The 25,312-nt window shown below is 42.9% G+C and overlaps 2 protein-coding genes across 2 annotated transcripts in view; one reads left to right on the plus strand and one right to left on the minus strand.

Annotated features, from left to right (window-relative positions):
- jag1b (jagged canonical Notch ligand 1b) overlaps positions 1-9,553 on the plus strand; it is a 27,500-nt gene extending 17,947 nt beyond the window's left edge. The window contains exons 14-26 of the mRNA XM_056396263.1: positions 572-736; positions 885-998; positions 1,105-1,218; positions 1,393-1,506; positions 1,922-2,038; positions 2,840-2,867; positions 3,322-3,407; positions 4,005-4,118; positions 4,208-4,317; positions 5,644-5,883; positions 6,491-6,622; positions 6,898-7,039; positions 7,633-9,553. Coding sequence (XP_056252238.1) covers positions 572-736; positions 885-998; positions 1,105-1,218; positions 1,393-1,506; positions 1,922-2,038; positions 2,840-2,867; positions 3,322-3,407; positions 4,005-4,118; positions 4,208-4,317; positions 5,644-5,883; positions 6,491-6,622; positions 6,898-7,039; positions 7,633-8,108 — 1,952 coding nt within the window. The 3' untranslated portion in view covers positions 8,109-9,553. The remainder of the gene's footprint in view (positions 1-571; positions 737-884; positions 999-1,104; positions 1,219-1,392; positions 1,507-1,921; positions 2,039-2,839; positions 2,868-3,321; positions 3,408-4,004; positions 4,119-4,207; positions 4,318-5,643; positions 5,884-6,490; positions 6,623-6,897; positions 7,040-7,632) is intronic.
- Positions 9,345-25,312, minus strand: part of slx4ip (SLX4 interacting protein) — a 31,890-nt gene continuing 15,922 nt past the window's right edge. The window contains exons 5-8 of the mRNA XM_056396265.1: positions 22,123-22,200; positions 20,146-20,234; positions 12,107-12,213; positions 9,345-12,011 (exon numbers count right to left, since the gene is read on the minus strand). Coding sequence (XP_056252240.1) covers positions 11,240-12,011; positions 12,107-12,213; positions 20,146-20,234; positions 22,123-22,200 — 1,046 coding nt within the window. The 3' untranslated portion in view covers positions 9,345-11,239. The remainder of the gene's footprint in view (positions 12,012-12,106; positions 12,214-20,145; positions 20,235-22,122; positions 22,201-25,312) is intronic.

Here is a 25,312-nt window from a genome sequence, read left to right on the forward strand (position 1 = left end):
GTGTGTGTGTGTGTGTGTGTGTGTGTGTGTGTGTGTGTGTGTGTAACTGAGTGAGTGGACCAACCACGGAGTCAGATATACCAGACGGTGAGATTCTCTCTGCTCTTGGCAAGAATTAAGTGATTACAGGGGAGAAAATTCACCCTGCGCTGTTAACCTGATCAGACAGGGGGAAAGGAAGGGATTTCAGTGCAGAGTGAAAAAGATCGCTCTGAATTGCTTATGAAAGCATAACAGCATATCACTGTTTATCCTATCATTCAATGTTTTTTCACATTCTTACACCGATACTGTTTTCCTCAGGGAATGGGAAGTTTTCACTGACTTGTTGGCATTATTATCTGTAAAGGACTTTTACTCATCCTCTCTCTTGCTCACTGTTTGTCTATTATGCTCCTTATTTAGTATTGACAAGTAGATTGTTGCATAACTCTTAATTTGAATACAAGCAATGAGCTACATTCCCATTCCTACTTATCATCTGGAAGACACAAACCGCAGTTTATGATTTGGAAAGTGTTTTTACAAACAGGCTTCACCAGTTGTTTGTAACTGCCTCTTATTTCCGCAGTGATTGACAGCTGCACAGTTGCAGTGGCATCCAACAGCACGCCGGGAGGAGAGCGCTACATTTCGTCGAATGTGTGTGGACCTCACGGCCGGTGCCGGAGCCAGGCCGGAGGCCAGTTCAGCTGCGAATGCCAGGAGGGTTTCAGAGGCACCTACTGTCATGAGAGTAAGTATTTCACACACAGTACAGAATACAAGGCACAACTGATCACGATATATCAAGAAACATTCTCAATCTTACATCTTTCTCGTCTCTTCCGCCCTCCTTTTTTTTTTTTTTTTTTTTTTTTTTTTTTTACAAAAAATAATTTCAGACATCAACGACTGTGAGAGTAACCCATGCCACAATGGAGGCACCTGCATCGACAAAGTCAGTGTGTACCAGTGCATTTGCGGGGACGGCTGGGAGGGCGACCACTGCGAGATCAGTGAGTAGGACTGCTGCTTCACGGCTCTGTTCAATCCATGCTCCAACATCAGTCATAAAAGTGTTTGATATGTGATGTGTAAATCACCCAACCATGTCTCCACCAGACATTGATGACTGCAGCACCAACCCCTGTCATAATGGAGGGACGTGTCGAGACCTGGTGACTGATTTCTTCTGCGAGTGCAAGAATGGCTGGAAGGGAAAGACGTGCCACTCCCGTAAGAGATTAATTTTTTCCTTTTTTTTTTTTTTTTCACATGTGTAGTCTGTCTGTGCAGGCTGATGGTATGTGCTGTATATAATTACCCAATCCTCTATATAGTGTGTGTTTATTAAGAGTCACGTGAGTGCACATTTGAAACAACCCTAAGATTTCAAATTGTCCCTCCCAGGCGAAAGTCAGTGCGATGAAGCCACATGCAACAATGGAGGCACCTGCCACGATGAAGTCGACACATTCCAGTGCACATGTTCTCCAGGGTGGGAGGGTACAACGTGTAACATAGGTGAGTCACACACTGTCACTGTTTTGGTTCAATCTTTCATATATACACACAGAAAATAACTTTGTGGGAGAGCCCTCGTCTTGTCTCAGATATTAATCAGATCTGTCAGATCCATGAGGTCCGTAAACAGTTTTTATCCCTTCAGTCTGTCAGCGCTCCCTCCTCACCCATTTCTCCCTCTCCTGTGAGCGCTGACAGATATCCACTTAAAATTACTGATTGCACTGACAATGCACTTGCAAGTCGTGGAATGCAGATCCTCCTTGGAGGAAGCGGAAATCCAAAAGCCAAACCAACAGCCGTCTCCTGTGGCTATTTTTTAAGGTTTCTTATTGCGCTGATAATTCTCTGCAATGCTGGAGAAAAGTCACTGACAAAAGCTATACTTTTCTGTTTCTCTCTTTCTCTCTCTCAGCCAAAAACTCCAGCTGTCTGCCGAACCCGTGTGAGAACGGCGGTACCTGTGTGGTGGCCGGGGAGTCGTTCACCTGTGTGTGCAAGGAAGGCTGGGAGGGTCCCACGTGCACCCAGAGTAAGTGCTCTTTAAGGGAGAGTGATAGAAAGGATAACAGTGGACAGTTATGGCTATTAAATGATGATAAACGTCTTGCTACCTAGTGCAGAGGTGAAGTCCTGCATCTGATTAAATCTGACTCTCATCCTTTCTTGAATCTGTACCTTTTTTTTTTTTATTTTTTTTTTTTTTTATTTCTTTTCTCCCTGCCGGCCATGAGAGGAGGAGGAGGAGGAGGGAGAAAGGGGCTCAGGAAAGTGGAGACAGATGTTTCCCCCCTCCCCACTCCTCCTCCTACTCCTCCTCCTTCTCCTCTTCATCCAACACACACCCCTCTCTCCCCTCTCGTCGTCACATTCCTGTCCAAACAGTGACATGTCGGCTTGTTCTACAGCCCTCCTCCATTTCCCTGGCTTCACTGGGATCCCTGCCCTGTACACATGTACTCCAAAACATAAATTCCCCCGACTTTTTTAAGGGAGAAACACCGAGGCCGGGAATGTGGGTGTGGAGGTGTTGTAGGTGGGGGCGGCAGGGGTGATGGTGGTTGTGGGGGGGGCTGGAACTCTTTCTTCTTTCTTTTTTTTTTTTTTTTTTTTTTTAATATAAAGAGTGCAAGTTGACTCGGTTGTCTGCTCTGTGTTGTTAATAAGGCAGAGTAATCAGTCCAGGCCTGACCAGCCCAACACGCCTCTGCACACGCAAGCTCAGACGTGCTCTGTGCTGTCATCTGCACTAAACACTCATACATGAGAGAGAAAACACACACACTGACTACTCTCTGTCTCTTTCTCTCTTTTTTTTTTTTTTCTCTTTCAGATACCAATGACTGCAGTCCCCACCCATGGTAAGTGGAAGCTTAACATTTCCTGTAGATTTAGTTAGATACATGTAAACAGGCTTCTCCTCCTGCGTCGTGGTTTCTCACCTGCAGGCTTTCTCTCTCAGCGGCTCTCTGCTGAGAACCAGGCACACGCCCTTCCATGTCATTCCTGGGATGCAATCAGCTAACCCTCTTTTGTGAACTCCCAGGCTTCACTCCTATTTAACCACACACCACTGGAGCTCACTCCCAACCCCATACAAACTTGTCCAATAAAAAGAACAAGTCTGATTGCCTTAATTGCCTTTGAGAATGGTCATTATATGTTGACTGGTGAGAAAATTCCAGCCTGAAATGGCTCGATATAAAAAATAAACAAAAAAACATGGATAGACGTCAGTCTGTAAGCCGGGGGGTATCCTGAGATACAAACTGAAGTCTCGCTCTCTCTTTTTTCTTTTTCTTTTTCTTCCTGCAGCTACAACAGCGGAACATGCGTGGATGGGGATAACTGGTACCGCTGCGAGTGCGCCCCAGGCTTCGCGGGTCCAGACTGTCGGATCAGTGAGTATTAACCCTGCCTCCCGCTCCTCCCTGATCCCTGTTTGAGCCGTCAGTTAGAGCAGGCCTGGGCCGCGGGACCGTCCCAGTCGCTCTAAATGGAAGGTCTAGTCAGCCAATTATCTGTGCACTGGGCTGCGGGCCAGGCCGAGCCATTTCGGTGTCACCTCACTGGGCCCTGCTGCTGTCCCCGGGGGAAACCGGCTTAGCAGGCCAACAGCTAATCAGCCATGCTCTCTGACACTGATTACACAGATTGTTTTCCCTCTTAAAGGCTTTCAGATGGCCACATTCTTTCCCATTGCAAACCCTTTGTTCTGCTAAGTCCAGCCTTTAGCTCCTGCATACCTGCTAATGATGCTGCTTTTAATAAAGCTGCATGGGGCAAAATGTCCAGGGCTGATTTAAAGCATGTTTGCTTGTTTTTTATTAACTGGTGCGTATGTGTACGCACTGTTCAAATGACACATGACCTCAGTGAATTTAGCCCAGGAATTAGATTTGTGTGCTGACTGCTTAACCCAATATTTGTGTGCTGTCTGGCTGTGCTCTTTATTTCATAAAGGAGCCATTTCTTACCTCTCGCTCTCCCCCTGACAGATATTAATGAGTGCCAGTCCTCTCCATGTGCCTTTGGCTCCACTTGTGTGGATGAGATCAACGGATATCGCTGCTTGTGTCCATCAGACAGGACGGGGCCCCACTGTCAAGAAGGTACAAGTCCTCAAGAGTCCATATGGGACACCCTGATAACAAACACACCATTTCTGGTATATTTCTAACACTGTGGTTGTATTTAACAGTGACAAGAAGACCTTGCTCTGTCAACGGACAATTCAGGCTTGATGGAGTCAAATGGGACGAAGACTGCAACACTTGCCACTGTTCCAATGGGAAAGTTGTGTGCACAAAGGTTTGTCTAAACGAACTAACTAAATGTATTACTGCAAAAGTGAAGTGTTTATGATGGCTCTGTACAGCTGTGAAGCACATGATGTCATTGTTTACTAATGGGAGTAGGGCTGTGGAGAATAACTGTAACAAACAGCGACAGACTCAATGGCTGCGTGGGTGGTTGCGTATTAGACTCCTAAATCCAGATCTCAGGTAGGGCCATGTTGGGCCACAACACACGTCACAGGGTGGAGTCAAATTCTGTACTGACATGATGCAATTTGTTTTGAAAAGAAACACAATGACACTGTGTGAAAATAGGGGTCAGAGGCCGGCTCAGAAGTCGCATTGAAGATGAGATACAGTAAAGGCCTGAAGTAGTGCTGTCATTATCATGCTTGTTTAACCCACCAGATGAACAATGGGGCCTCACTGATACAGCTCCCCCAGGAAGAAAAGGCTTTCATGGGGTGAAAATGATCTAGTCCTGTAAGGTGTAGGCTGCCATGCTAAACATAGTCTGATATGGGAACAAACATATGTGGGTTTTGCCATACTGTCAGAAGAGAAAAATGAATCTTTACAAAGCTTCTAATATCCTTGACTGGGAAAAACTGGTGTCACTGATTCCATTCCAGTCAACAGTCCTGTTCAGGGCTAGGGTTGTTAAACTCTGGTGCTCAGTGCTACAGACACATGTCAGTTGGTACCATAGAAGTGTGAACTATCAAATGCCAAAATCTGGTTTTAAACGTCTGGACAAATGAGTGTGTGTGAGAGTGTCGAAGATTTTAATGTGTTTGGCTGCAGATTTTCATGAGTTGACAGATAATAATCAACAACACACAACAGCTACTAACTGATTTGTATGTACAGTAAATCGTTGTGTGGCTTCTTTATTTGTCAGAACATGACAAGTGTCCACAGCCATGCCAGTGGGACTGAGGGAATGTAATTAGACACTGGTGCTTTGAAGTAAATGCTAACGTCAGCACTGACTTTGCTAACATGCTAGCGCTATTTAATTTAGCATTTTAGTTTAAGAGGTATTTCATCATCAACCAAAGAATGGGGCAAACAGAATCCCAATCCCAACAGAAGTCAAGGCATCACTAACAATCACCACTGTGAATTATCCTGTGGGAACCATGAATGTCTGCACAAAATTCTATGGAAATCAATTCCTTAGCTGTTGAGATATTTTAGTCTGGACCAAAGTGGCATCTCTAGAGCCACGCTGTTAGAAGGCTTAAGAGTATCATCAGCCCCTAGTCCTGTTTGTTTTTGTTTCATTTAAAGAACAGTCTGTGACATTATCTCAACACTGTTATGTGTTTCTCTCCAGATGTGGTGTGGCCCTACGTCATGCAAACTGGGTGCCAAAGGTCGAGGCGGGTGTCCTTCAGGTCAGAGCTGCATCCCCATCAAGGAGAGCCACTGCTTTGTGAAGCCCTGCCCCGACTTTGGAGAGTGCTGGCGCTCCAACCCTCCCCCGACTCCCACCAAATGCCACCCTAGCTCCAGTTACCAGGACAACAGCTGCGCCAACATCACCTTCACCTTCAACAAGGAGATCATGCCTCGAGTGAGTTACCTAGGCACCAGGAAGGGGGAAGTTGAATTAAAGGGGTCCTGGGGTCATTTTTCATGCCTCTCCTCCACCACCACCCTGAAATGTATGGGAGCATCAAACTGTGAATGATCAGGTCCTCAGACGTGCTCAACCGTCTCTCCTGGGCTAAAAGATTTCTTGTCTCCTTGTCTCTGAAACAATTCACTCATGTATTTAAATGTGCTCCAGGATGAAAAAATGGTGGATATTTCTGTCTGCATCCAAGTTTTGGTCTTCCTGAAAATCATGCATTCATGACTTCGCAGCTCATGCCAACCCCCTCTTAACCCCACCGCACTGCGAGATTAATTTGAAGATCATATGGATTTGAGCTAAACAGGACCACTGGCGACTCTGTCGCCGCACAGGATCACCACTCGCCAGTTGCTTAACAAGCATGACAGCAGATAGTGACAAGCATAAGAGCCTGTGGTCTTTAATCTAAATGAGGTGGATCCCAAACCAGATAGCATGTTAAACCTTCTGCCAAAATCCAGTCCTAGCTCTTCCTTTTTCTCCTTGATTGCTCTCCATTTTTCCATGTGTGCTAACATTTGCTTCATTTCTTCTTCCTGTCCAGGGCCTGACTGTGGAGGAAGTGTGCAAGCAGCTGAGGCACTTGTACGTAGTGAAGAATTTCTCCTTGGAGCATTCTGTGTCCATAGCCTGTGACCCCTCATTCTCAGCCAGCAACGAGATCCACGTCTGCATCGTAAGTGCCTCCTCCCTCACTCAGTCTGCCATGTGTTTGTCTGCCGCTATTAATGCTCACTCAAAGAAAAAAATTCCTTGTTGATTTATAGCCTGCAGCGTGCAGTCTTAGCAGCACTAAGACGTGCTCTAATAAGTGATATGTGGTGATTTAGGTTTGGATGTTTTGTGTCATCAGTTTGACAGCATGTAAACACAATCAGTGGCAGACGAGATGCAACTTGAACCAAATCTGATTTGACATTTCGAACCTCTCTTTCTTCCTGGCACTTCCAGTCCACTGACGACCGTCGCTTGGACCGGAGCCCCATTAAAGAGATCACAGACAGGATAATCGACCTTGTTAGCAAACGCAACGGGAACAACACCATCATCTCCGCCATTGCAGAAGTGCGCGTGCCAAGCCCCAGCAAAACTGGTATGAACCACCTCCAAACTCTGGTTGCTGCTTTTGAAGTTTTCCAGACTTGCACACACTTGCATGAGTAGAAATAGGTGGGAGGATTTGCTTTTTTTCCGCTTTTGAAAGGATCAGATGAGATAGAGCCAAGGCCTGAAAACGACAGAAAAGCACCAAAGAAAAATATGCATGTATGAAAAATAATTCCTAACCCTCCCACACAAATCGGGCCGTCCAGGTCTGCCATCTCATGGCAGTTGCAATGGAGCTTAAAAAGAGCCGAGCCAGGAATTCAATGGAAAAGAGCAGAGCTGCTTGGCTACGTGGCTTCAGATTGGCTCGTACTGAGACTGGCTGGACTCTTAGTATGACTCCCGCATGTGTCCGCCATTCATCAACACGGTGACAGCAGACTGCCGCCACGGCCAAATAGAAGCAGCCTCCTCCCTTGTTCAGGGCTCAGAGGTCAGGTTGCACTGGCAAAAGCATGCTAATGACTTAGCAAGCTTGACGTAGTAATATAATAAAACCTATTGTGAATTGTATAACTGGGGCCTAATTCTTTTCCATTTGAGGCATCTCTTTAACCTGTGACTGTCTTCTTCCATCAGACTACCTTGTGCCCCTCCTCAGCTCCGTCTTTATTGTCATCTGGGTCCTCGTGCTGGTCTCCATTTTGCTGTGGTGCATGCGCCGCCGGCGGAAACAGAGCAACCACAACGGGACGTCGCCCGCTGGCTCAGAGGACAACACGACCAACAACGTGCGGGAGCAGCTCAACCAGATCAAGAACCCTATAGAGAAGCACGTGGGTCTCACGGTGGCCATCAAAGACTACGAAAACAAGAACTCCATCATTGCCAAAATAAGGACAAATCATCCCGAGGGGGATGAGGACGACAAGGAGAGGCACTTGCAGAAGGGCCGCTTTGCCAAACAGCCAGCATACACACTGGTGGAGAGGGACGAGAAGACGCCCATCTCCAACCCCAACTCCACATCCAAACATCCTAATTGGACTAATAAACAGGACAACAGAGACTTGGAGACAGCAAACAGCATAAACAGGATGGACTACATTGTATAGCAGACAGCTGTGTTGCTGTGCAACCAAGCCTTACGCCTTCACACCCCGGTGGTGGGTGAAACAGGGGAGCTTTGGCATGTGTAGTTAGTAAACTGTCATGTCAGTCGAGACCCCACAGTATTTTCAGATATTCCCCGTGTTAATTTAAGTTTTGACAAGCTGGCTTACACTGGCAGTGACAGTTGCTTTGGTTGGCTGGAAACACAAGGCACTGGTATACATTTCACTGTAGAACTAGCTGCAAAAGTGTCTTCCTATGCATTTCATTTCCCTTTTTCTTTTTTTTTCTCTTTTTTTTTTAAATTAGTGGACACATGGAAGGGGCTCCTGGTGTAATTGTTGTACAATGACTAAAACTACCCGACGTGTTCAACACTAGAGCTAATTATTTTTAGTATGTGTTTGAATTCTTTCTAGTTCCGTTTGGAGAAAGTGCCTTTTCAGCTTTAGACTTCAGCAACTGTCAAATGAGAAAAAAAGATCAACTTTATTATTTATTTTTATTTTTTGGGTGGGGTGGGGGAGGGGGAGGGAAGGGTTCAATGTCAGCAGTTGCTGCCGATATGAAGAATTTATGTGTCGATTTAGAACGTGTAGATATGTACATTTTTTTTTATTAATCATTGTGTATATTTGATTTATTAACTTAATAATCAAGAGCCTTAAGATATCATTCCTTTTTATTTATGTCTAGTTTGAAGGTTTTGATAGCTGTGGAAGCCTACCATTTCTTTCAGTGACTTAATTCTTTTTTTTTTCCAACACATTTTATAAAAGCCAAATTTCAAAGAAGACAAAAGATAGGCACTTGGGGCCTGAAAGAAATCCTTTTGTTTGTTTTCCACACATTTGACATTTCATTACTTGTTGCCAGGACCTTGATTGAAGGCAAGTGAGGTTAGGACAACAAAAGATCACGGCTGCTGCGAGGGATGGACATGGTGGCAGACATATTGCTTGCCACTAATGGATAAACACGTAAGGGAACAAAAATCCTTCAGCAGCTTCAGTTTAACCCATTGACATTTCAAAGGCTGTCACAATCCACCAACTTGCAATGCAAGTCACATCAATACAGACACGCCAAAATTCCCATCTGCTTTAGTCAGCGTACTATCATAAGCTAGACCATGAGTACTTGAAACAGTAGGGGGGCAATGGGAACACTGTAGAATCAGACAATATACACTGCCTTGCTCTGCAAGAGTCTGCTCTGTTTCTGTGCACATTTGTTTCTTTAAAAAAAAAAAAAAAATGAGGCTCTTAAAGACAAACATGTTTTATCTCATTTGTAAACCCTTTGAGATCATGGCAACATTTTGTCCTATTTTTGACTTTGTGTTATGAACTTGAGAATTATGTGTTGATCTGGCAATATATTTTTGAAAGTCATATTTATTAAATATTTTGTATGAAAAGAGAATTAAAGTTGTCTTTGTTCTGGAGAGCGAGTGCAGAGTCTGTCTGTGACACATCAAGCCAAACATGTCTGAGCATTTGAAAGGTTTCTCATGCAGCTGGCGTGGGAACTGCTGCTGGAGAGGCATCATAGACTTGAGCAAGGTCTCTGTCCAAATGTGTTTACAGCTAATTACATTGTAGCAAGCCGTCCTCATATTAAGTCAATCCAGGAGACAAAAATACTGTTTCTCCTCATGATGCACAGACAATGTTTCCCTTGTTTGGTCTGGTTTAAGTAGCAGGCTTAACTAAAACCTTTCAAGTTGTGGAGTTGAACTGATTTTAAGATGTACTCTTCTGCAGAATCTGTTAAAAAGGATTAGAGCCAATGCAGGAGGTTATCAACACCTCTTGAGACTGACCTTAAACATATTAGGACTTAAAACATTGGGGTCAGTTTCAAGAATCCACCATATTGTCCCTGCCTTGATAAGAACAGAACTGGCTTCAGCGGGGACTCATCTCAGGTTACTATGATGATGAGCTGATTTATTAGAAACATCACTTGTTGGACAGACTTTCACTGTCATCAGCCAGTCTGGACTGTATGAAAAAAACAATGCTCGGGGATCTACATGTTACTTCATGCTGGCTGCTTCCAGAGTCTTCAGCCTGTTTTCATATTTCCACAAATATTCAGAGATTTTTTTTTTTCCTGGGAAAAAAAACATTTATTTATATGATAAAATGTCTTCTCAGTAAAATAAAAAATAAACTAGGATTCATGTATTCAGGCAACATTATGTTATCATACATCATCCTACAAATGATTGTTGGCCCCTAGTTGCCCCATACTCTCTCCAGGCCTGGGCCAGCTGAGAGACGAGAACAGCCCCGTCGAGTGTTGGGGCGACGACAGCAGCTCCACTTTAACCTGTGATACTGTAGACGTCCCGGATAAAACCACTAATACTTCAATGCTGCTCATATACCCACACATATTTGGTTCAAGTTCAATATAAAAGCTGCATAATAGCCTCAAATTTAAATATACATTTCAGGTACTTAGCGACTAAGCATTGAGCAAATTGCATATGAATGAAATCTAACTACGAAAAGACATATTTGAGAACAGAGTGATGAAATAAATCTGGAAACAGCAATCAATCACACCAGAGCTTCAGTGGGGAAACTGGACAGTTTTCAGACACATAGGAGCCAGTATTTCAGACTGAAAGCCATGACGTACTGCATGGCTCCTGCCTGTCTGAAATCCCCAATCTTTAACACAAAACCAAATCTAAACTCCAATTAAAGGTTTTTGACTTTCATTTGCGAGCCTCTCTTGACCACCACTACTTATGGGTGGAGGCAAAGTCTGTTTCAAGTATTTGACAAAGCGTAACTCAAACGCTTGTGTATCAATTGCCATAATATGTGTTCATTTGATCTCTCCGTGTGTGTGTGTGTGTGTGTGTGTGTGTGTGTGTGTGTGTGTGTGTGTGTGTGTGTGTGTGTGTGTGTGTGTGTGTGTGTGTGTGTGTGTGTGTGTGTGCGTGCGTGCGTGTGTGTACACAGCACATGTGAAAACACCAGATATTGTAGTAAAATGTGACATGTACAAATGCAAGTCATCTGAGGAGTCTGCATGGGGTAAACATGTAGCCTGACACAATATCATCTCTATCTGTGTGGCGTCAGGCATCTTTACTGTAGCTCGTCTCTCCCCCTCAGGACCTCTTCAGCCGTCGTAATCTAGAGGTTCTGGGCACATTTTCTCTCCCCTCCTCTCCGAGTGTGGATCTGGAACTAATAGAGGAGCCTGAGGATGCAGGGTTGACAGATAGGCCCCTCAGACTTGCGGCCAGCCTGTTTTGGTTTGTCTGTGCCGTGTTATTGCTTGTGAGGGGGAGCCTCTGGGCCCGTTTCCCTGGAGTAAGCAGCTCTACTTCCAGTGTGGTTTTCTTACACTTGGAGACTGGGAAAGCCTTGGACTCAGCCTTGGCTTCGACTGGAGGAAGGGGCGGCGGAGGAAGAAGGTCATGCTTGGATGTTTGTGTGGAGCACTCGGTGGAGTGAGTTTGCATTGTGGCTGGAGGTCTTCCAAGGCACGTCCCGTTGGCCCTCTGTGGGTGAGGGTCTTCCCCTGCGTTGCTCAGCTTGCACCTCTTGCTGGTCTCCTGACTGATTTCTTGTTGCCAGAAAACTGCTGAGGCCCCATTTGGGTTGATGTTGTCTGGAGGACTATTCTCAGTCTGCTGCTCCTGCGTCAGGCCATGCTTTCGAGTAGTCCTAATCTGAGCCATGGCTTCAGCTAAGGCACTGGGACAAGGCACCTCGTAGTCTGCCTCTGGGGGGGGCTTCTGTCCAGAACTGGACTCTGTTGGGGTTGATTCAGCTTTAAGTTCCCCTCTTTGGTCTTTGGGACAGGCTCTCTGGTCAATTTGCTGCTCCCCCATACTGGAACCACGGAGCTCTTGCTGGACACTAGCTTGTTTGGCTCTGAAAAAGTTAAAAGGAGAAGCGGATATGAACAGATACTTGAGTGTCCTCTCTGACTGGTGGGGCTGGAAAGTTCTGCATTAGATCATACTTACATCTTTTGAAGCACAGTCTTCTTTGTTTTTGTGGGGCTGTTTAAAGCCTCTTGGGTTTCTCCCACTCTGGAAAAATATTCTGATCTGCTTAGTTCACTCAGCTCAGTCTGGAGAGGACAAACAGAATCGGTGTAAACAAAAAATATTATTCCTGGCATCCGATGCAAAGGTTTGGATCCACAGCAGACTGCTGTCATCATCTAGCATTACTAAACATTAAAAAACAATCCCCACACTGCTGTAAAAATCATACTATAATCAATACATTTAAAAGTTAAAATTTGATAGTGATATACATTTATTCTTTTCTGACTCTCCTGAATTCTATATAGTGATTGCCCCCCCTATTTGAACTATGAGACAGTACAAGAAGAATGCTTCTTATAATGAATCAGAGACACTTAGTTACTCCCCAGATGGTGCAAAGAATTAGTCCCCCACTTAATACTATCCAGAGCAACCACCTCAAAGGCTTCAGAAAATAATCACCGACTTGTCATAGTGTGATGTGTGTTTCATAGTCACTGCTGTCTGACGCTTGGAGTGATGCTTTCAGCCTGAGGCAGAATTACTAAACGGTGAAACCACGTTGACAAGTTAAAACAGTGATTAAAGAAGGCTCATTATTAAGACGATGGAGCAAAGCAGAGGAAAAATGCAGTGGAGGCATGGGAATGGAAACATGCAAAAATAGAGTAAGAAGCATCTCAGAGGACTACGGACAAGATATAAACAAGTTAGTGGAAGTAGCCTCATGGTTGGTAGACTGCAGCAGCACTTTGAGTTGCAGGTTCACTGGTTTACACACAAATAGACTGGAAAAATCTGGACAGGAAGAATCCCTCGCTTCACTCTCAACAACCACCATTCTGACAATGTCATTGAACATCATCATCGAGGTGTAAAAGCTTTACTCCATATGCCACTATACACTTAAGCTTCTGTGAAAAAAGCAAGTCAGCTAATATGGTTGAAATTTCAACACAGACACATATTAACGGGAGCCTCTGAGGCAGAACGAGGAACAGGCAAAAGATTGGATCTCACCAACGTGTGCCCTCAACAGGCCACTAACGAAGGTTAATCACAGGTCTTTTCCTTGGCAGACCTAGAACAGACTCTGGGTTTATGAGAGAACAAGAGACGCTGGTGGTCAATTGAGCAGAACCTAAAGGTTGAGAGTCTGCCAATTTATTGTAAATTAACTGCATCAAAAAGTTGCTGGGGCAGTTTCAGGGTAGTTCTGGTTCAGAGACTGAGCCGAAGTCAAAGTACACTTTAAACAGCATGAGCAGCATACAGGTGAAGAGCGTCATGACTGAAGACTCTACAGTGATGCTAGCAGCTCTATGCTCAAGCTGTACTGAAACATAGTGGTGGGCATCAGCATGCTAACATGCTCACAATGACAACACTAACATGCTGATGTTTAGCAGGCATGGTGTTTACTAATGTAACTATCATTAGCACGTTAGCACACTAATTGGCACTGAACGCAATGTTACAGCTGAGGCTTGTGTAAATGTCACTAGTTTTGAAGGGATTTGGCCATGGACCAATGTGTTGGACAAACTGAAATTTTGACCTGATCACTAGGTGAAAAGTCAAGGCATTTTTAGTTCACTCTGAGGAGGACATGAACGTGTATACTAAGTTTCATGGCAATCTATCCCATAGTTATTGAGACAGTTCACTCAAATATCAACGTCATGGTGCAGCTGGAAGAAGTGAGGCCAGCACCACTTTGTTTGTAGGATTCATACTCTGAGGACTTGAGTGTCTGTACAAAAGATTGTTCCAATCCATAATGTAGATGTTGTGATATTTCACTGATAAGTGAAAACTCTGACCTGCTGGTGGTGCGAGATGAAAGGTCAGGGGTTCACTAAAGTGAATCCTAATCATCCTCTGGCCACCATGAATGTGTATACCAAATTCTGTGCCAATCACCCCAGTAGTTGTTAAGATATTTCAATCTGAATCAAAGTGAACTGAATGACACTGCCGTCCATAGAGCCATGCCGCTAGCATGGCTAAAAACTCTATAGACTGCTGCAGTGGGAAAATACAACCAGACAGAAGTTAAATCTTGGAAAATTCGAGGCTGTGGCCACTATGTTTATTTAATATCAGCCATTTTTCAGATCATTACTATTCTATAAACTGGTTGGTAAAATGATCAATGTGTACTCTAAGTCAGGGAAAGCCAATGTGGTAAGTTCTGGCATCCACCAGTTGCTGTGAACACAGAGGAAAAAAATCATTAATATCCTCTCCCGCATGTCATGATACCAGTGACAACGCATGACCCGACACACAAGGCGGAAGGAGTAATTGTCCCAAGCTGCAAGGGCAAGCTGGGGTATTGTGGCTTTGCGCTGGGTGTTGAGACGTAGAAACAGCACTCTGGTCTGTGGTGTGGTGGACGGATAAAGAGGCCAGACTAAGGGAGGGGAGTGAATAAGGAGGCTGGGCAGCAGGGAAGGAGGCGGAGACGACAAGAAACAAGGGACAAGATACTACAGAATGAATAAGAGAAAGCGTTTAGGGGGGAGCACAACAAAAGAGGAGGTACCCCCCAGTGTCATATTGCCTGACCTCAACGGTCTCTCCAGCATGCCCACAAACACAAGAATCCTCACACAGGAAGTCCTCCACAGGCCGCCCTTTGTGTAGAGATGGAGTCACGCTCCAGTGTGGGCAGAGGTTCAGTCTTTACTCTGTTATACCCAGAGCTACAGCTGGCCGTGGATTTGGAATTGGGACAGTGACACACATACAAACTTGCATTTGCCTACGCAGTCACACACCCACCCCAAAGACAACAATTCTGTGAAAGATGTGGGTGCCATTCATTTGCATTGTAATGCCTTGAGATGTATTTTTCATCTGCTTAATATGAATAAATGCTGTTTGAAAATGAACTTGAAAGAAAAATCAACAAGAAGCCGATGGGAGGTTCTCTGGGAAAGTTTAGTTCCTTTCTGTCCCTGTCGGCACAACTTCAAAAGAGTGAAAAAGAGAGTGAAGGAACAGAGGGATGGAAAGTTGTAAGCATGGAGAAAGGAAGAGGCTGGACATGCATAGCTAGTAGAAAAAGAAATATAGATAGAACGCGATGTTGCATAAATTATTATCATTGGGGGGTCCGGGGGTCCAGGGGTCCAGAGGTCGGACATTCTGTGTATAGCGACCAGAGAAGAAAGTTGAGGGATTGATGATAGAGAGGGGGAGAAAGAGAGGCGGTGTATGAACATTAGTATTATCACAAGCTATGTGGATAAAACAGTAAGTATTGTGTGGGAACGAGGTGGCCTAATCTTGTGCAGAATGATGCAAACTGCAACTGGCTGGAGAAAGTCCCATGGAAAAGGAGGGAGGGATGGTGGTAAATAAGAACGTCTACCCACCACCGCTACCACCTCTCCCTCAGCTACGAGGATTTAACCCCCCCACCGCCAGTCAGTCTGCTCGCCCCCACACAAAGCTGCAAAACACTTCTCATGATGCAACATGTAGAGTAGACTAACAGTGCCCTCCCCAGCTCCGGAGCCTCCAAAACAACATGGTTCCACCACAGGAGCTGCAACAAGACAGCACATCTGGATGTCAGATTATAGAGATAAGCCTGGCATAAGGGCAGAAAGAACAGAGAGAATGAATCATCTGGTTTAAGAGGATACCAGTACAGAATCTCATAGCTTGCCCCAACTCTGAATGACTCCTGGAAACAACTTCAAAAAGATAACCAACTACAGGCTCCATAAAATACAGGGAATGAACACAGATAGGAAGATTATGTAGGTTATCTTTTAATGCAGCTGTACTTGAAAGTAATGCAATGATACAGCCAAACGGTCTCTGAGTGGTCTAAAATACTCCACTTTTGCAGGATGACAGACTCTCTTTAAGACATTGTTTACTGTATTTTACTATCTTAAGCTATATTGGCATATAGTGGAGTTTTTCCATATAAAATCTATAAAACAATAACAACTCTTGTGAGTGAAAACATTCTGTTTTTTTAAAGAATCAAGAAGAAAAAAAGCTTTTTGCAGTTTAATGACCATGCATTTTTCAGTTTATCCAATGGGTTTTGCAAGGATTTTCAAAAGCCAAAAAAGGTCAGAGACCTTTCTCAACCCATCATGGAGACTGCAAACTTTTAATTGAAAATGTCAATAGGGAAAGCTCCAATCAACCATCAACTCATATTTGCTGCCACAGTAGAAGTCGGATTGTTTGTTCTTGGATTACTCCTAATACTTATGACTTTGTATCTCACCTAACTCACAAAGCCAGTGAGATGCCATCAAGCCGGTTATTCATTCATCTGTCACAAAAATAATGATTTATACCACTTGAAATGCTTGAATCCCTCAAACTACTCAAGTTATAACAAATAGAATAATTCTTTCCACTCAAAAGCCTTTGAACAGCTTTATGATGGCATAACTAAGTATAAAAAACCCTCTAACAGGCACCAAAAAAAGCAACTCTATTTAACTGTCAGGACTGAAATACCTCCTGCAGAGATGTTCGTGAAACGAGTCCACAAATTCCACCCCTCACCCTCCAACCACCCTACTCCCACAGAGGAAACATGCCCTGTTTGTCTAAGCTCACCACATCTTCCCTGCAACAAAGTCAACAAACATGCATGGGCACATACTTGTCTAAAATAGACAAGAGTTCTTATCCATGACCAATGACAAAAGTCTTTGGATCCACCCATGTGTAAGGATTAAGACAAGCTGTTGACTGTTTTGACTCAGTTCATGCAAATGAGTGAAAGCAGCTTAAAACAGGTTGTAGTGAAGGGACATGATCATGTAGTGTAAGAGATTATAGCCATGTATTTGGCCTAGGTGCAGGGGAGATCAGCAGACACACTGGACGCTTGGGAAAGCGCTGCTGCTAGCTGTTGCGAGCTGTGAAGAACAGAGGCGTGCTGAGGTCATGAGTAAACACACAGGCTTGTCCAGATCTCAGAAGGGGGGGGGGGGACTGGAAACACATCTGCTCTGCCTTTGATCCAAACTTCTGCGGCCCAGCACGCCACTCACCTCAGCTGCCCACTCTGTGCCTGACTAGAAAACAACGGCCACAATCCTAAACACTAGCTCTTCCTTCCCATGCTGCCCTCCTCACTGTTGGTGCTGACTCGCAGTAGGAGCAGCTTTTTATGAAGGACACGAATCTTCAAATGTCAAGAAAAAAAGATAACATTGCCTAAGAGATGCCTTTTGTTTGCTTCCCACTGTCTCATGCAAACATAGTAGTTTAAATGGCCTTACCTCTGCAGACCAGCAGTCAGTTCTAGGTTTCTAGGTTGTAAAAGACCAAGAACATCAGGCAGATATATATATATATATATATATATATATATATATATATATATTATAACAGTTATAATGCTGAAAATGGCACTGATGAAAGCTGTGAGAAATAAAACCAAAACAATGTGCTGAAAACACTTCATCAGACAAATACTTTGTAGAGTTGAGGGGTACTGCAGAGTTGGGTGAGCAACCCCCCACACATTACAGGTGTTCATTTGATGATTGAAACAAAAATAATTAATTGTAACGACAAATTCGATTGCTCTGTGTTAGCATTCAGAGTTTCATTTTAATTTGATGGTTCTTAAAGGGGCTATTTCTAAGTTGTCTCTGCCACTGAACATGGTTTCTTGCCAGGAGGTGGTGGTGATTGTCGCCTTACAAGAGTTTCAGTCATTGTTGCGTTTACAAGACAAGAGGTTATAAAACGCCCTTTAAGCAGCACTATGTCTTTAGGACAGACTGGAGGCTACAGTGAGTCGCTATAGGAAAGTTATGAGACGGGCCAGGGCTAGCTGGTTAGCATGCTAACTTTCTAAGAGTTTTGCTAAGAGTTAACATTTGTGTTGAAGTTTGACGTTGAACCTCCAATGTTTCATCTAGACTAGTAACTAAACAGCTGTTAATGCTAACGCAGGCTATGTTGCAATTGCAAAACTTACAAATAGATCCTTTAATGCTGTTTCAGATGAGATGTGGTAAATCTGCACAAAACATCTACCGTATAAACTGTAGTCTCAACACCAATATGTAACTTTGTGTATTGACTTTAAGTATTGCAACTCAATAATAAATGTCATCCTAGTTCCTTCTACACTCTGTACTGGAAATGACTAAATCTCACCATCTCCTCTTCTAACTAAACCACAGCTGAAAATATGACTAATAAGGGAACACAGTATACAAGAAACATACAGCACACTCAAGTGTGGGAGTGAGACACTGGTTTTCACAGGACATAAGGCCAACCATGATGTCACCTTAGTTCCCTCACAACATAACCCCTTGACCTTATAAGAAGTGCTAATTTGATGAGTCTACATTTCCACTGCGGTTAAGAATTTTTGTTCAACAAGTCACACAAACTGAATCCTAACAACAAAACCGAAACCTCCCTAAATACAGGGAAACGTGGCATTTTGCTGGGACTAGCAGGCTCGTGCTGTCAAGACTTGTGGGATAAAAGACCCCTTCTTTAACATATGACCAACTTTGACAAAGAACTCCAAAAACCCCATTATTTTTAGACAGCAACATTATTATGACTTACATCAGCTGTGACTCACCATAAACTTTTTTCATTTAGATTTCTGACTTTCTTGGCAACATTAAAATGGCAAAAACTCCCTAACTGACAAATTAAAACAGAGCAAGGGATGTAAACAAATAATTGTTTTTGTCATGTGAAAAACTTCAGCCTTGCCGTCTGGTATCTTTCCCTTACAAACCGCGCTCGAGGCTGGGCTAGTGAGAGCTCCACCGCAAGACTCCCACCCTCCAATTCCCAGTGCTTGTACTGTATGAGCCCAAAGAACCACATCCTGAGGAGAGGAACGCAATCGACAGCAATGCCTCCTTGAACTGGAAAATTGGTTACACAATCTGAACTTTTCACTGACGACTGTGTTGCTCCACTAAAAATATTACAATCGCTGCTTTCATTGGAAGCCAAACTGTGGAGAGTGCAGAGACATTTCAAAGGGAAACAATAGCTAAAACCCCATAGAAAAACAGCGGGTCACTGATCATGGGATGTGATGGGAGAGTTGTCTGTCCTTGATGTGAGTGCCAAGGTGAGAGGCTCCACCACTATTTCCCAGAATACTCTTGGGAGTTTGGGATCAAGTGAGCACTGACCAAAGGATAGTTGTCTGTAATATGGAAGGAGAAAAAAGAACTACAGTAGTAGGTCTTATGCCATGGGCAAGAATACAGCATGATATACACAGCAAGGACTCTTAGAGGGAAATACCCACTGACCCCAACTTTATCCAATAAATCAAGGCTTATGACATCTGACAGCAAACAAACATATTAAAAACCCAAACAATGAACTTAAAACAAAATGATGAAGAGTGTTGTAGTTTTCTTGAACGATGAAATGCTGTGTAATGGAGATTATGATATATTAATGATATATTACATTAACCGTATATTGTGTTTACATGTAGAGTGAGGTGGTTAAAGATCAGACAAAACCATGACTTTAATATAAGCCACAATGAGCTTATATAAATGTAGGAAAAAATCTGCTTTTTGCTGTTTCCTGCCACATCTTTTCAAAACTGATCTTGAGTGTGTGAAACTTCTAGAAGTATCTGGACTTTCCCCAGAGCTAAAGTGTACAAAATAACTCTTGGCTAAATTTTCTGTCTAATCAATAACTGAGGTTTACAACAATCCAATGTTTGAGTTTGACAAATAAAAAACTACTAAAACTATAGCTGGGGTGAATTTGGAGAATCTGGGAGCAGAGGGTGACTCTGCAGCTTTGGACCCCACCTCAGTCGACCCAGCCCCCTGTCATCCTCTTTCCCTCTCACTCACTAGGCGCCCACCCCCTCACATAAAGAGGATCAGCATATATACAGTGAGAGCACAATTTGGCAACACATCCCTATAATAACACACAGACCCATGCAGGACTTTTTGCCAGGCGACTGGAAGAGGAAATAGAGGAGTATAAACAGCACTCACTGCGGCCAGGCTCGGGTTTCCATGGTGTGCTGAGGCATCCTCTGGACAGCTCACACACACAACATATCGCTCAGGAAACACGTGCAAATCTGAAGGCAGGCAAAGAAACAGTACAGGCCATGCTAGTTAATAACGTGGGCTCACCTCTAATTATGAATCAAAATCAGACAGAGGGATTTGTGGTGGAGGATTGACAATACATCTACAAACACCAAGTATTTACTATCCCTCAGACCAAGAAAGAAAATGGCCATTTACAGATAACTGCTGACCTTTATGAGCCGTGTAAACACCATGAAATATTCCAAAATTTTATATTAACAATGGCTCCTGGGAAGAATGACTGTTTCATCGGGTTCAAAAGCAAGGATCATTTACAACAATAAAAGGATTAAATTATTGTAATAAATCTAATAATCCGTAAACTCTCCAGATGAACTGAGCTCAACACATCATCTCAACTGGACAACCACACTGGCCAATATCTGACCTATGGCCTGTTACATAGACTCGTATGTGTAAAGAAAACAAATCCAAAATTTAATTTCACTTCATGAAAAATACTGATGCAGTAGAAACTACTGATGAAGAAGTAACTTCCTGCATGACCAAGCGAACAGGAACATTGTCAAAATACGAAAACACTTCATCTTGCATCCTTGAACCACTTCAAAGGTTTTGCAGCAGTGTTGACTTTAGTCTGTAAAAGCTCATATTCCTCCACAGTGGCCATTTTTTTTAAATACACTGGTTTTGGTTCAGTTGTGTGGATTAGTGGTTTATAAACACAGCCAATGCATGCACACAACTCACCACACACTTGTATTAATGTATGTATACCTTGTGCGTAGCATGTAACGAAGAAGACTACAGATGTCTGTGTCACTGGGTGGGTGTGGATGGTGACTGATTGTTCAACAACTACTTGACAGATGGAATTTACTGTGGAAATTCTTGGCCTCTGAAGATGAATTCTCAGGCCACTATCAGACCACACTTTTCACTCTTACACTTAAAAATACATAGAAACCTCACAGAAGGCTGCAATATAATATACTTAGCAAATTCATGCTTTACACGAGTTTACACAAATTAGATCTCATAATCTAATGGGCAGATGTAACCACCAAATTGTATTAACTGTTTTGATCTTGATAAAACAGTGGCCCTTTTTGTAGTTGGCCTCAGAACAAACTTTACAGTTTTCTGCCCCATTAGTTATGGAGTGAGAACAGAAAAACTACTCGAGTTTTGTTCATTTCTTTCAACATTTTGTTTTGAGGTGAAATGAAAATAAGATAAATCAGATAATAAACCAGTATTCTGACCATAATAAAAAAGTTTTTAAAAGTCCCATTGTGTTTTAGCCTTGTAGTCTTAAAACATCTGAAATATATAACTGGCCAATTAGAATAAAGATCCGTTTTATTGCTTTTTAAATTTTTACATGACCTGACCACTACGTACTGTTAACTCAGTGGACCACATTACACAACCTTTGTCCCCAGGAGACTGGGTCTAATTTGATGTGTAACGGACCTGCTGAGAGAAGCCATCATCTCAGTCTGCAGCAGGTCAGCATTGCTTTAACATCCAGGCCCCCAGGGAGCAGATATTAACTTTACTGACAGGAAGGGAGCCATGTTGGTCCCATGAAAAGGTGGCCAAGGGTCACAGGCACTAGATGGGCCATGGAGATAGATTCTCACTGCCCTCCATAGACAGCCCTCCAATCTCTCTCTCTCCCACTCTCAGTAGCCTCTCAAGGGAACCACTTAATGGCTGCCTGTTCTCAACAACACCCCGAGCAGGTAGGGACAGGACATAAAAACAAGTGAGGGGGAGAAAAATCAACATGCAAACCACAGATGACTTGCTCTTTCTGTGGGAAATTTGGCTGAGTATGAGCCATAGAGATGTCTATTTCTGATTCATTTTACTGGGAATTGATTCACTGAAAACATGTAGGTTACATACCTCCATAGAGCTGCTTGACAATACATCTGAGGTTGTAGTGCCGCTTCAGAAAATTGGCAACCAGGTTGAACTTTTTCCCTAAAAAAAACCCCCAACAAAACAGAAATACAGATGGCAGTGAGGAAGAGCAGGAAGAGCTGTACATGTGACACCATTTCAAAGGCTTAATCAGTGCCACCACAGACACTGTGTCCACTGTCATTCCCTGATACACTGATTACAATTTATTCAATTTACCATCATGACACAAAACAGCCGCTGTTGCCATTCAAATCATTTTCTGGTCATGCAAATGTTATTCCTACATGAGATAAAGTGGTTAATCAAAGGGCACAGTATGCAAATATTTTGATCCAGTATAAAGCCCTTCATGTGAGTTCCAGCACTGGCACTCCACCACATACTGCAGAAGCAGGACAGACATACTGACAGCTGAATGTTCATGGTAAGGGCCCTGCATACTACAAAAGCAGCTAACTGGTTTATAGAGTGAGAAACTGTTCGTTCTGTTTTAATTTAACTGACCTCCCAGTTTGACGCAAGCAGAGAAACTATGGCCCGAGCCTCTGCTCTGTTTGTCATGGAATGTTTGTCATGGTATGTCAGATGTGCTGGGCAGAAGAAGTGGCCTGTTGCCTAATCTGGTAGGAATTTGTTGACTAAAAGCAAGGGTCTGGCTAACACGCTATCGAGTTGTTCTTTGTAAACAAGACAACAGTGCTGGGAAGCTGACAGAGCCTGCTCACCCATTGGTACCTTTTTTGTACCTTTTTCCTCTTCTTGATACAGTGACTGTAAAACTATACATGACTTAACCACCTTTCTATTATTTCTTATTCTTATTTGGTGTTCTCATATTGCTGTTGTCATGTGAACACCTCATTAAATGCTAACTATGGGGATTTTTTGTATTTAACTTCAATTAAAGGATTACATGTCATCCATAGTTTGAGAACATCCTGACCTCTTGCACTCAAGGCTCTTTCAGAACTTCCTGGATAATGTCAGATGTAAACTGTCATCAAGTCAAAGACAAGTCTGTCTTGGTTTTTGAAAAGCTGACATTTTGGAAGAGGGGAGGTTTTCACCCATTGGCAACAACACTGACAAGACACAAAAAAACTTTGCAAAAGTCTCCTCCAAAAGTTGATCTATAACTGGGACGAGTATGTGGTGTGTTCAGGTGAACGTAGACCACACAGAGCAGAACAAGTGTGAAGGTGCTTGTGTGAATTTTTTCCCCTTTCTCTGTTCGCTGATGTCATCTCAACTTCAACTCGAAGCATCTAATTATCGTCTTCAAAAAGGAGCCGTCTTGTGATTCCTTGGATAATGACATGCAATTACAGAGACGGTTTGCCACAAAACTGTCACAGGTATACAGTTAAGTTCACTGACCAGTGATTAATGGCACCATCGCTGCTTTTGTTTTCTCTGTTCTTGTGGCTGAATTCGCTACCAGGGTCAATATTTCAGTTAACAAAATAGCTGCAAACATAAATGAATGAACAAATGAATTAATGAAACAATCAGTCACTCAAGTAAGGATACATCCTAAACTCCATTAAAATGAAAGGCTTTTGAAATATGGATACCTGTTTGCTTCTATGCCACTATCAATTACAATCAACGTTTTTGTGAAGCTTATAGGATTAGTACTTTTACCCAAGTGAGAGGCTGTAACACTTTTAGCCTCTGGCAAAATTGACAAGTTCAACAGTTTTGTCAAGATTTGTGAGCATACATTAAAATCTTCCAGCAAGACACATCACGAACGGTAACAGTGCTTGTCAGTGACTGTTAGTCTTCTTCTTCAGGTCCTATTATTTTCAATTGTAGGGGCTAATTATTATGCCTGGGATATAAAATCAAAGCATTTAACCAGTTGTGACGGCAGAAAATCAGTCTGGCTCCAAGAGCTGTGGCCTGGGATTAAGATCCCCTGTCTTGCAACAGAGGGGCCACGTGACAGTGTTTGGTGGATGATAAATGGGAAACAAGAATAATTATGTTATGAATAAAAGTGTTTTGTCAAACGAGGCGCCAGGTATCCCTGTAAGTCTGTAAGTACAGCGCAGTCTGCACAGATAATAACAATGACACATTTTTTGTTGTACCCCATCAAAATGGATTTGCAAGAAAACAATGATTATGATGATAAAGTTCTAACTCTCAGCTTAAATTTGAGGGTGTTTACATCCATGTTTGATTCGTGTTTTTAGTATTTTGGTAACAAATCCGTTGCAGTCAGTGTTACCTGAAGGGTATTAGACACTGAAATCAACTTAGTACCTTCCATAGTGAAGCTCTTCAAGCCCCTAATGCACCCATCTTCAGTTTTTGGTTGTTTGGTGGGCTTTGGGGGCTTAAGTCTTGTCTTCAGCGAGTGAGACACATGTTGGAATGAGGTCAGGTGATTGACATGGCCACTCATAAACATTCCACTGTTAAGCTCTAAAAACCACCCTTAGGTTGTTTGGCTGTAAGTTTAAGATCAATGTCCTGCTGCAGGATGACCAACAACAGCAGATGTAAAATCATTAACTTTTGTTCGCAGTGTGCAAAAAAACAATCAAATGAAACGCAATTTCTCAAGACACATTTGAGCAGCCAATTACAAAATTAGTTTGACCCCGTAAAACTGGGGGGTAGTAAGTGTAAAGTGGCTACAATTACTATACAGTTGTTCTAAGCTGGATGTAAACACCTTGAATTTAAAGCTGTATGTTGGTACTTTAAGTTCATGGTCATTATTTTACTACAGATCCAATGTATTGGATTACAGAGACAAAACAACTAAAAGGTTGTCATTTTAATGCACTGGACAGGATGGACCAGGAGACGCATGTTAACGTTAATGAGCACATTTATTACTGTAGCACCTCACTGGTCTGTCTTCAGAGCTGGGGTCTTTGGAGTTTTGTCCCATTAATACTTGATGTACATGAAGTATGTTATAATAATGGAAAAGCCAACAAGCTTCAAATAGATTGCTTCATTAATCCCAAAGGGAAATTGCACAAACACACTTTATTGGTATGTAGAGCATGGTTGTAGTTAACAATAGCAGCATTCCTTTATTGGAAAAACATTTCGATATTTTGTCATTCTTTAAATAGCAAAGCAGTGGTCATCTATCGTCCATTCTGGATGTCTACCCAGAGAGGAATGCAGATCCGTATCTCTGTTT

This window comes from Seriola aureovittata, chromosome 14, assembly GCF_021018895.1.
Source record: "Seriola aureovittata isolate HTS-2021-v1 ecotype China chromosome 14, ASM2101889v1, whole genome shotgun sequence".
NCBI classification, from domain to species: domain Eukaryota; kingdom Metazoa; phylum Chordata; class Actinopteri; order Carangiformes; family Carangidae; genus Seriola; species Seriola aureovittata.